This window comes from Cucurbita pepo, chromosome LG07 (genome assembly GCF_002806865.2).
Source record: "Cucurbita pepo subsp. pepo cultivar mu-cu-16 chromosome LG07, ASM280686v2, whole genome shotgun sequence".
Lineage (NCBI taxonomy): Eukaryota > Viridiplantae > Streptophyta > Magnoliopsida > Cucurbitales > Cucurbitaceae > Cucurbita > Cucurbita pepo.
Genome location: NC_036644.1, coordinates 1,750,518 through 1,762,205, shown reverse-complemented (window position 1 = coordinate 1,762,205; position 11,688 = coordinate 1,750,518). Strand labels below are relative to the sequence as shown.

The following is an 11,688-nucleotide window of genomic DNA, read 5'->3' as shown; positions in this document are numbered from 1 at the left end:
CCGAAAGGGAAAATCCAAAAGGACAATATTTGCTAGCGGTGAGCTTGGGCCGTTACATATGAACTCCTAGTATTAAATGATGGTGGAAAAAACTTTAAACTCTCAAGACTTGAAACAAAGTTTTATGTTGTGAAGGCTTGTACCTCTACATGATCTTTTAACACTGGAATCTAATGTTCAATATTAGCAAATCAAATGTTTTGAAGTATTAAAGCCATGCTTTGATTGCTAGTCAATTTTTAATTGTATGTTCTGTTTGCTATTTTTTCAATATTTTGGGATCTCTCTGGAACATTGTGATTTCATCTTCACACGTATTTGCCTCCAACTTTCTTTCTATCTGCTTGTCCTCTTGCAACTATCCCCCTATTTACTTATCTTTTAATGCAAATTTCTGTTCAAATTTTTCTCCGATGAAATTATTGAAATGATAAAACCATACATCTATGAATTAGTGTGCAATCCCGTGATGTGTTTGCTTTCTGGTGCTTGAAGTAAATATGAAGAAGTATGTGCACCATTTGTGGAAGAGTTTTGCTGCATCACGGACAACACCTATACGAGAGGAGAGGTAGGCTCCTGGTCAATTGGCTTCCCTATTTGACATTGATAGCTCACCTGCTTTCCTTTTATAATATGCCAAATTTGTGACACAACTCTTCATATACTTTATATATATCATTAGTGGTTTCCTTGTAAGCCAAATCTTGTCTTGTCCTCCTCATGCTTAGGTCAATTAGACCTGGATATACACGGACACGATTCTTAAGAAAAAGGTTATGGATATGCAATCTTGTTGTCCCATATAGCATGTGACCCCAAAGAGCCCTAAAAGACATGATGCTAAACTTGGAAAAATAGTTAGAGAAATAACATACTTTTCCAGATAGCTTAAGATCCAAAAGGTTTATTGGTTCCAGAGGATGGAGATCCATAATAGATATATCGAAATTAGTGTTCATCAAATAACATCAAAAGTGGAAAACTCTGGGAAGTCCGAAAGGGAAAGCCCAAAGAGGACAATATCTACACCGGTGGGCTTGGGCCGTTACAAATGGTATCAGAGCCAGACACCGGACAATATGCCAGCGAGGAGGTTGTTCCCTAAAGAGGGGTAGACACGGACGGTGTGCCAGTAAGGACGCTGGGCCCCGAAGGGGGTGGATTTGGTGGGGGTCCCACATCGATTGAAGAAAGGAATGAGTGCCAACGAGGACGTTGGGCCCGAAGGGGGGTAGATTGTGAGAATCCCACATTGGTTGGGAAGGAGAACGAAACACCCTATATGTGTGTGGAAACCTTTCCCTATCAGACGCGTTTTAAAAACCTTGAGGCGAAGTCCGAAAGGGACTTCGAGGCCCAAATTGTGAGAATCCCACATTGGTTGGGGAGGAGAACGAAAACATCCTTATAAAGGGTGTGGAAATCTTTCCTTAGCAGACACATTTTAGAAACCTTGAGGGGAAGTCCGAAAGGGAAAGCCCAAAGAGGACAATATCTACTAGCGGTGGGCTACATATGAACATTATCCAATGACCTTAAGTTGTTTTGAATCTTGATCTTATCTGTTCCAGGCTAATTCAGTCCAAAACTGACTCTTTTATCAGGAACCTCACAACGAGTTCGAGCATTTGACGAATTATCTAGCAGAATTGACTCTTGGCGAGTACAGCTTTCTGAAGTTTCTGCCATCAGCAGTGGCTGCATCTGTGGTGTTCTTAGCCAAATGGATTCTGAATCAACCAAATCACCCATGGGTCCGTTTTCCTTTACTGTTCTCTTTTGTCACTTATTCTCTCTTTCCCCTTCTTTGGGGTCCCAATGTTACACACAATGTTCAATAATTCATTCAATTATACTATGAAAATGTAACGTTTTTCATGCAATTTCTTCAACTTGCAGAATCCAAGTCTAGAACAGTATACAAATTACAGTGTCTCCCAGCTAAAAGCTCCAGTACTTGCCTTAGAACATCTAAGATTGAACTCCTCAACTTGCCCTTTCAACGCCATCTTTCACAAGTACAGACAACACAAGGTTAGATCTCCCATCTTTTCCCAATTAAGCTTATAAATACCATTTTTATTTCATACATGTTCTTGAAATCCAAGCCAAATTTTGAAAATTTTTAAAAGAAACTATTTGAATGTTCATAAGCGGGAAATAATAATTAAAAGAAACGATGGATTTATAGAAAAGATTATTGGAAAAGGAACCCAAAAATGAAAAAGTAAGAGCTTTGATTATTGTTGGATCTACATCTATTTCATTGTTTATAACATTTTTTTTTAAAGTATGATTAAATAGGATGCCTAGAAACTAGTGCCTACTGTCTAGAACTTCCCTTCTCAGGTCCCACCATCATCGGGATTGAGGCCAAAAAAAACATAAAGAAGGCAGATTTGTCGGACATTTAAAAAAATATGTGCAAGACATCCTTAAAATATTTTTAAATTTTGTACCATGTTGATAAAATATGTTTAAATTTTTAAAAGGTTTAATAATACTAAACAAAATCTAAAATATATTTAGGTTTTTCTTTTTTTTTTATTTTTTATTTTTTATAAAAAGTTGTAGTAAATTATTTCAAAAATAATTTTTTAATTTATCATTTCATTATTAATGTTCATATATTAGCGGTAAGGATATTTTTTAACTTAATTTTAAAAAAAAAATGGAAGGAGAAAAGGAGGGGAAGAAATGGATTTGAAATTGAATTGCAATTCCATATAATTTTATACCCTTACCCAAGAAAAAGAAATGGCAATTGAGAGCAGACCAGACCATACTTTAATTATCACGTGGGGGCTTGTCTTACAAATCTTGTTTGTTGTGACAGTTTGGAAGCGTGGCGACTTTAACCCCCACAATACCAGTTCTCTCAGCTTTCCAAAACCAGACAGATTCCTAAATCCAGGGGTATTTCAGACCTTTCCCAAACTAGACACACCTTCAAACCAACCGTGATGAAAAAAAAAAATAAAAAAAAAGATGAGAACAGGTAAATTAAATAATTGTGTCTTTTTTGTTTGGCTTATGTGGGTATTATCAGGTAGTGGTGGTTTGTAATTAAAGGAAATGGGTAGTTTATAACGGGAAACTCAGGCTTAAATTGGTTGTTTGTTTGTTTGTTTGTTTGTTTGGGGGACACAACACACAGTAAACTGAGTGATGGACAACCAAACATCATATGATTAATTATTATTATTATTATTAAAAGACAATGAATTTACTCCCTCCATGAATGCCTTGCCTATTTATTGACTTCCCTCTCCTTTTTTTTGGCCTTTTACTTTTGCCGTGACTTCCACTAATTCATCAATACCATCCTCACTTTATGCTTCACATTTTTGCCTTCTTGTTTCTAGCCTTTAAATATCTATCATTTTCGATCATGATTTTCCTTTTCGGCTGGTTGTGGGCGAGAAGGGATTCGAACCCTCCGATACAGTGGTTCGTAGCCACGTGCTCTAATCCTCTGAACTACAGGCCCCACCCCGTCTCCACTGGATCTGTTCCCAAGGGTACCCTAAAAAAAGGAACTTTTCCACTCCCCATCCATTTGCCATTTCGGATTAAGAAGATATGAAAGCGCCTCTCTCTATAAGAACGGCATCCATGTGGGCAAGTTTTCTCCATTTATATCTATATTCATTTCAAAGCGAGGTAAGATTTAACAAGGAAAAAATATATTTTCACTCGATCACGTGGAATTCTTTAGATTAAATGAACTTAGAACAATAGTTTTAAGTCAAAATTTTAAAAATATAGTGATAATAATTATTTTCTACAAGTGGGGGTCGATGATAAATGTCATGAATGAACATTTATTAGAACGAAAAGGGGTCGATGATAAATGTCATGAATGAATATTTATTAGAACGAAAAGTAAGGGTTGGAAATGTTCGGGATGGAGCGATTTTAGTCATTCCAGAATCACTTCCTAACACGATCTAAGACGACGAGAGGGAAGAAAGAAAGGACTGCAAGAACCTTGCAATAAACTTGCAGAGTAGGAGTTAAGATATCCAACATCATCACAAAAATTACAGGACCCAAAATAAGATGGTTAGAAAGATGGGGTGAGACCAAAATTACATAATTCCCATTCTAATCTACAATAAGTAAACATGTTCCTCCTCCTCCCTCTGGTGTTGTTTTTCCCATCCCCATTGCAAAAGACAGCCAAAATGGAAACAGAAGCTAAGAAAACACACATGGGGGTGGTGGATTGGTATTTTCATGTTTTTATCAATGGAACAGACTCATTAGCAGGCTATTGAAGATGCTAAAGGAGTTACCAGCACAGCGGTTTTCCCAGCCATTGGTTGGACGTTGCTCGCTGCGTTCTCGAGTTGCTCCCATACCTGCTTCCGTTTGTTTGCTGCTGATGTTTCCTTTGCTTCTTGCTCCTTGAAGTGTGCGTGGCAGGATACGAAGAGGTCGTCGTCCATCTCCATGAATATCTTTCTAACGTTGTGGGTTAGGTTCACTACTGCTTGGTTCCAATGGCTCTGTGCATTCCTCTCTAAGGCGGGTAGTACGATGGGCAATATCACGTGTCGGTTGTGCGCGATCAAGTTCACGATGTGGTCGTTGTTCCACAAGAAAAGGGATCTTTCAGCTACCTGAAAAGGACAGCAAGTTGATGATCTAACATTATCAGCAACAATGATGTTGAAAGAAGACTAAACTTTAAGGTGAAAGATGAACCCACTGAATGAGACAACTAAACCAAACCCAACCAAACCAAAATGTTTATGTCAAGCAACGGGTTATCTCTAATCATAACTGTAAAAGCTCAAGCCTACCGCTAGCGGATATTATCCGCTTTGGTCCTTTACGTGTCTACTAGGGAGAGGTTTCCACACTCTCATAAGAAATGTTTCATTCCCCTCTCCAACCGAGGTGGAATCTCACAATCCATCCCCTTTGGGGAGCCAGCGTCCTCGCTGGCACACCACTCGGTTTCTGGCTTTGATACCACTGTAACAGTCCAAACCCACCGCTAGCAGATATTGTCCGCTTTGGACCGTTACGTATCACCCTCACGGTTTCAAAACACGTTTGTTAGGGAGAAGTTTCCACGCCCTTATAAGGAATGTTTCGTTCCCCTCTCCAACCGAGGTGGAATCTCACAATAACGTAGTGATATGTGATAATGCCAATGGAAAGTGATCGAACTTTTGCGACATATCCCGGATTATAGATATGGTTAGGGAGATTACTACCTGAAAGTGGCAACTGTTGATGCAGCATCCTACTCGCCAGAACAAAGGAACCATAACTTTCTGAAATTCCACCATATTAACAGCTTCCAAAATCTCCTCTAACTCACCCAGAAACATCACCTCTTTCTGACTGTTCGTTATAGGCCAGTATTTCAACAGTCCTTTAACCACGACGCTCGCTAGCTTCGGTTCCTTCTCGACAAACTGCGTAATGCAGTACGAAAGTTGTTGAAAGTAGGCACCTACAGATTTCGGTTTATGCAGAGGAATCAAAACCCTCCATAAGAAGATCTTGTGTTCCTCTTTAAGAGGTAAAGCAAACCCGCTGATTATACTACCGAATATCTCCAGCAACTCAGCAATGCCATTGTGTCGTTCGGTCTCGGATACGAACCGATAAATTATATTGTTGATAGACTTCCGAATGAACGGCCGATGAACCATGAACTTCCCATATACCCTATGCAGAATCGTCTTTAAACATTCCCTTTCTCTAGGATCCTCCGAATCAAACAACTCCAAAAGTTTCAAGATAAACGAATGGTCCATATACTTCTTAGCAACCTTAGCATCAACACATGAAGAATGTATAAACTTAAGCAGCAAATCATAGACAAGCTGCAAATGAGGCCAAGCAGGATCAAACGTGGGCTCATCGTCATCATTTTCACCACCACCACCACCACCACCACCGATCATATTAGCCCGATAATTCGGTGGAAAAACTCTAAACAAATTAACAGCACACATTTTACATAACGCATGAATCGCAGGCTCGTTGAATTTCAAAGTCCCAGCTCCAACAAAATCCACTAATTCAATCAACGTTTGTCTTTTAACACCTTTTTCAATGGAATTCTTACTGGGATCCGTAAAATCAAAGGTAACACAACAAAGGCTCAGTTTACTCACAAAGAGATTCGTTTTCTCAGACGAAGGCACATCTTTGAAAGGCACCAAAGGCTCGATTCCAGCCACGAGACTCGCAGGGAACACCGCGGAAGAAGTTTTCTTAGTAGCATTGGACCGGCCAGAGGCAGAAGCTCCACCGTTCGATCTAGAGAACCCAGTGCCAGAAGCGGATGTAGAACTACTTCTCGGACTTGAACGTTGCGACGAAGACCGAGGCGTCCTCGGTGTATCGGACGAGTCTGACGATTTCCGAGGAAGCTTACTGAGGATCTGCTTCAGCATTGTGAAGAATCGATTCGAGAGAAAATGTGGAAAGATCAGAGCCAGAAGTGAAATTTAATCCTCAGCCATGATTTTAAGCGAATCGAAAGCAAATTCAAGACGAACAACGTAGAGATTGCAGAAAACATTGACGAAATGTCAGATCCACACGAATCCTGTCAAGCCAAGTTCTCCCAAGGAAGAACATGGGATGATGATAAGTTGAAATCAACGTTCAGGAAGGCAACAAACACACAACAGAGACATTACAGAGCAGAAAACAAAAGCATAAACAGAAGAACTAGAAGAAGAAGAAGAAGAAGAAGAAGAAGAAGAAGAAGAAGAAGATTTAGGGTTTGATGAACGCAGAAAAAGCAAATCAAAGAGCGATGATTGAAGAATCAAGAACAGTTGCAAGAGTTGGATGAAGAGAGAGAGAGAAAGAAAGAGAGGGAATTGAGGGAGAATAACAATGAAGAGAGGAAGGTCTATAATGGCGGAGAAGGAAGAAGAAAAGAAGGGAGCTCCTCTGGTTTTCAGACGCACAAAAATTAGCTAATCTCTTCTATCTCCATCAAAATAATGGAGCCATTCACCTCTCTCTGCTTTTCATTTTTCTCCCTTATTTATTTATTTATTTATTTATTTATTGCTTTATGGGAATGGGAGTCATAAATTACAAAATAACCATTTTTTTATTAAAAAAAATTAAAAAACGTTAATTTTACATATTATTATTATTATTTTGTAATCCATTAGTCTACAAATTTTCATTACATTTTTTAGCCTTAATTTAATTAAAATATTATATTATTAATTATAAGATTAATTTTTTTTATATAAATTTACTATGAATTTATGAAAAAAAAAATACTGTTTTAGTTACTTTTTAAATATTTATAATTAAATTAGATATTATGAAAATTAGTAGACCAAAATAGATATTTAAAAAAAAATAAAAAATTAATCTACTCTACATAAATCAAATTAATTTAAACTTTTAATTTTTTATATACATATTTTAAATTTGTTTATTAATTTAAAATAAATTACGAAATTTATTGCAATTGGTACATTATTTCAAGTTTTTTGTTTTTTAATCCACGGTCTAAACGACACCGTTTTAATTATGGGCCTAATTTTATCGTAAAGGGCCCAAAATTGGGCCTTATTCCAAGCCCACATACGACAGGCCATGCTAATTGGGCTGGCTAGCAACTAGACCCATTTGACTTAACTAGCCCAAAAAGTGTATATTTATATATTATTAATAACTCAAATTTTGTGTTTGTTGGACCCGTAACTCGACCAATCCGAATAAACTTCTCAACCCAACCTTCTATTTTTAAGTCGGATCGGGTTGGATCGTTAAAAGAATATTACTTATCAACCATATATAGACGTTAAAATATATGAATAATGTACTATTTTTCGTTATTTAAGATATTTACCACATGTATTTTATAAATACAACAAATGTGACGTATGAAAATTAAAAACTGAAATTATCGTTCATTATTGGACCATTAAAAACTTTATAATAACTTTTTAAATCATTACTTCATAATTATTTGTTTAACTTTCAAAGGTATATGTAAATATTAATTTTAAAATATAGATTCAACTAAGACGTATATTTTATTAATTAAGATATTAGAAACTTAATTAATAATTTTAAAAATTAATTAATTATTTATTTATTTATTTTTTTTTCTGATTCCGAAATAAATAAATAAATAATGATTTATAAATTAAAAAAGAAAAAGAAGTAAAAGATTCTCAGGCGAAGGTAAGCACAAGCAATGGAGGTCTAAAGCTGACTCTATCCTTCCCTCCCCAATAAAGCAATTTCACCGATTCACTTCAATTCTTCAAACGCCGTCGTTTCTGTACTCCTCGGAATCCTCTCTACCCTCCGCTCCGCCCGCTTCCGTCGGCGCTGACTCAGTCCGGTGAGGTCTCCGTCTCAGGTCGGAGTTGGCCTTTTCTTTTCCTTTTTGTTCAAATTCACGAAATGCTTTGTGTGTTTGTATCTTTGAATGTAGAGGTTGGTGGAAATGGCTTCTTGTCTTCACCGTCTAGGTCTAGGGTTTGAATTGATGATTATTTTGGGCGGTCGGTGGTCTTCGGCGGGTCATTTTAATTTGTAAGAAGTCAGTCAACGTTGTGGAGTTAGGGATTTTGATCTGTGTACTTTGGGATAATCAATTTGTAGTTCGGTTCTACGTGGAGTTTGCTTTTGTATTTTGTTCGAAACAATGGTTGGAGTTGTGCACTTAGTCTTTGTTTATTTGGTTCATTTGGTTCATTTGATTCTGAGAAACTGATGGAAATTTTGAGAGTTCGGTGTTCGTTTGTTTAACCATATTTCTTTCTTCTGATATTTTGTGTTAGACCTTTAGTTTGTTATTATTATTTATTGTTAAACAAAAGCTGTCGAGATCTTTCATCAACGACGCAAGTAATGCAACTATTTAGAAATGTCATATTGCTTGGAAGAGAGGTCTCCTTCATCTCTGTTTTGTGATTTCTTTCCTTTGTTTCTTCTTCTGCTCTTGCTTTCTTTGTGCCGTGGTGGTCGTGGCATGGAGGAGCTTATATCTGTGAAAAACCATAGCTATCCGTGCTCGATATCGTCGGGTGAAACTGTTATTTACTTATCACATGTAAATCTTTATTTGACTTTCCATTTGTTGTTGGCCTCTTAACCTTAATTTGGAAGTTTAGATACTAGTTGTGTATGGTGTGTCAGAGGAATTTAGTTACTAGTTGATTGAATTCGAGATCTTTCGTCAGTATGATAGTTCATGTTTGTTTGAGAAGTATGGCTAAACTCCTGGTGGTTATTTACTTCTTTAATATAATTATTCGTGTTTTTTCAGATCGGAAGCTTTGTGAATTGACAGAATTGTATCAAGGGGCTGCAGCAACATCAGTTTAAGTTATCTGTAAGTGATATACTTACCTATGAGATTTTTTTTTTTTTTTGGGTCTAATTTTACATGTCTCTACTGCATGTGTTCAACAATGGTTAGTGAAATGTTTTGTTCATTAGTCTCTGAAATTTTACTTTTCTATTTGAATCAGTTAAAGAATGCTATATTGTTATATTTGATCTAATTAGCCAAATTGAAGCTTTTTTTAATAAAAAATGAAAAAAGGATACGGGAGATTGTAGTAAGTTATAAACTATAAAATGTCTTGTTCCATTTCTTTGTTGTTTTGCCCCTTGGAAGGTCAAATAATGTTTGAGCCAAATTAAGCAACCTTATCATTTTTGGCAAAAAATGTCATGCTTGAGAAAAAGGTCAACGTTTTGTGGTGGTTGCCAAATTGGGTTTCTGATTACGCATTGACCGATATATCAAATTGGTGTTAAATCTTGAGCAGTTGATAATCAGAAGTGACCTGTGGTGGGCCAAACACGGCAGCCTTGTTCTAGAGTTCTATGCTTTCGTTGTCCTTTATTGTGTTATTGGACTTAGATGGATGTTCCCTCGGTGGAACTAAATTGTGAAAGCGAAGAAGACTCTTACCCTTTATTAATGGCCCAGCCAGAAAACATCAGCAGCAGTGAGCATATCATTAACATAACTGGTACTGGTGATTCTGCTCCCTCTAGTTTGCCCCATGGTAGGAATTCAAATGGCTTAAATTCATCACAGCCTGAAGATAGACCTTCAAGTAGTACACGAGTTCCTTCGTCTCAACCTTCAATTTCTACTACTGGATCAAATTCTAGAAATTCTTCATTCATAAGAAGAGGAGATTCGCGACGTCGTAGAAGTCCATTAAATTCTGGCTTATGGATATCTATTGAATTGCTACTCACTATGAGCCAGATTATTGCAGCTATTATAGTATTATCATTGTCAAAGAATGAAAAACCTCGTGCACCTTTGTTTGCATGGATTGTGGGATATGCATCTGGGTGTGGTGCGACACTTCCTCTTCTCTATTGGCGTTATCGACACCGTAATCAGGCTTCAGAACAAGATTCTCTTCAACCTAGTCAGAATTCTAATCGCATTAATGTTCCTGCTGGGCCATTCTCTGTTTCAGTTTCTAGGGCATCAGAAGGCGAAGAACTTCATCATCCTGCCCCATCCCCCAGAGGCAGTGTAGGGTCAGGATTACTGACAGCAAGGTATTGGTTTTTTAATGCTTGTACCAGTATAAAATTTAATAATTGGACTTGATTGGTAGATAAATTAATTTCTGCTATCTTGTGGCATTACTTTTAGATGTATCGGTATTTGGTTTTTCAGTTCACAAGATTAGTTCATTGATTTATACTTGCTGATAGCTATTTCTACGCTTATTGGTTTTGAAATCATGAAAGCTGAGTTGGGAGGGAGAATCTATTCGCACACCTTTTATCTTCTTTTTCATTCCCATACTTAAATTTTCGAACTATGCAAGAGATCCTAATTCCCTACATTTTTACATCTTATTGAAGCTGTTCAACTTACCTCATAAGGGCATGTCAGTCTCAGTTGGCAGGTTGCCATTTTCACTGGATCACAGATTCATCATCACGCGTTTATTTTATTCCTTTCTCTTGGACTTAGTGACGATATGTATGCCATATTGCCATGACCTTGACCTAGATTGATTAAATATCAAATGTCTATGATAATGACGGCCAAGGGTGTGGCAGTCTCTTGCTTGCCATAGCTACTCAATTCCCTGTTTCTTTATCTTTTCATGAGGCATTTTTTCCCTTCTTTTCTCCAGAAGTTGAGCAATAATTGCCCTTACAGTTGGGACTTGTGGTAATTTTGACTGCAGGGTAAAAGTTTTGGTTGAATATTTTAAGATGGGCCTGGATTGCTTCTTTGCTATTTGGTTTGTAGTTGGTAACGTTTGGATCTTTGGAGGGCATTCATCAGCCTCTGAGGCTCCTAATTTGTACAGGTCCGTGTTCTTACACCATATGCATATGTAGACGATGCATACGATTGTTTCTAGAATGGATTTATTAATTTCTTCCTCTTTACTTGCAGGCTATGTATAGTGTTTCTTACCTTTAGCTGTATTGGTTATGCCATGCCCTTCATTCTATGTGTAACCATATGCTGTTGCCTACCTTGTATAATTTCCATCCTTGGCTTTAGAGAGGACTTGACACAGACCCGAGGAGCCACAACAGAATCGATTAATGCATTGCCAACTTATAAGTTTAAGCTGAAGAAAAGTAGAAGTGGAGATGATAGAGAAAACAACTCCGGGGCTGGTGAAGGAGGAGGAGGGGTTGTGGCTGCTGGAACTGAAAAGGAGCGAG

At 37.3% G+C, this 11,688-nt stretch overlaps 3 protein-coding genes across 3 annotated transcripts in view; 2 read left to right on the top strand and 1 right to left on the bottom strand.

Moving 5' to 3' along the window:
- LOC111798757 overlaps window positions 1-3,241 on the top strand; it is a 10,939-nt gene extending 7,698 nt beyond the window's left edge. The window contains exons 2-4 of the mRNA XM_023682084.1: window positions 1,585-1,757; window positions 1,903-2,037; window positions 2,840-3,241. Of these exons, the coding sequence (XP_023537852.1) occupies window positions 1,585-1,757; window positions 1,903-2,037; window positions 2,840-2,967 (436 nt within the window). The 3' untranslated portion in view covers window positions 2,968-3,241. The remainder of the gene's footprint in view (window positions 1-1,584; window positions 1,758-1,902; window positions 2,038-2,839) is intronic.
- A 730-nt stretch (window positions 3,242-3,971) lies between these two features.
- Window positions 3,972-7,016, bottom strand: LOC111798906 (serine/threonine protein phosphatase 2A 57 kDa regulatory subunit B' kappa isoform-like). The gene is made up of 2 exons (XM_023682254.1): window positions 5,232-7,016; window positions 3,972-4,628 (listed from the first exon to the last, which is right to left on the bottom strand). The coding sequence occupies exons 1-2, from the start codon at window positions 6,423-6,425 to the stop codon at window positions 4,269-4,271; spliced, it is 1,554 nt and encodes a 517-aa protein (XP_023538022.1). The 5' UTR covers window positions 6,426-7,016; the 3' UTR covers window positions 3,972-4,268.
- Window positions 7,017-8,180: 1,164 nt separating this feature from the next.
- The window catches only part of LOC111798756 (E3 ubiquitin-protein ligase At1g63170-like), a 6,782-nt gene continuing 3,274 nt past the window's right edge, over window positions 8,181-11,688 (top strand). The window contains exons 1-5 of the mRNA XM_023682083.1: window positions 8,181-8,356; window positions 9,287-9,352; window positions 9,795-10,551; window positions 11,196-11,321; window positions 11,411-11,683. Coding sequence (XP_023537851.1) covers window positions 9,890-10,551; window positions 11,196-11,321; window positions 11,411-11,683 — 1,061 coding nt within the window. The 5' untranslated portion in view covers window positions 8,181-8,356; window positions 9,287-9,352; window positions 9,795-9,889. The remainder of the gene's footprint in view (window positions 8,357-9,286; window positions 9,353-9,794; window positions 10,552-11,195; window positions 11,322-11,410; window positions 11,684-11,688) is intronic.

What these genes read in the sequence shown, in the direction of transcription:
- LOC111798906 (XM_023682254.1), bottom strand. Translation starts at nt 6,425, where the DNA reads ATGCTGAAGCAGATCCTCAGTAAGCTTCCTCGGAAATCGTCAGACTCG. An exon ending in TCAACAGTTGCCACTTTCAG is followed by an intron (nt 4,629 to 5,231) that starts GTAGTAATCTCC and finishes TGTCCTTTTCAG; the next exon opens with GTAGCTGAAAGATCCCTTTT.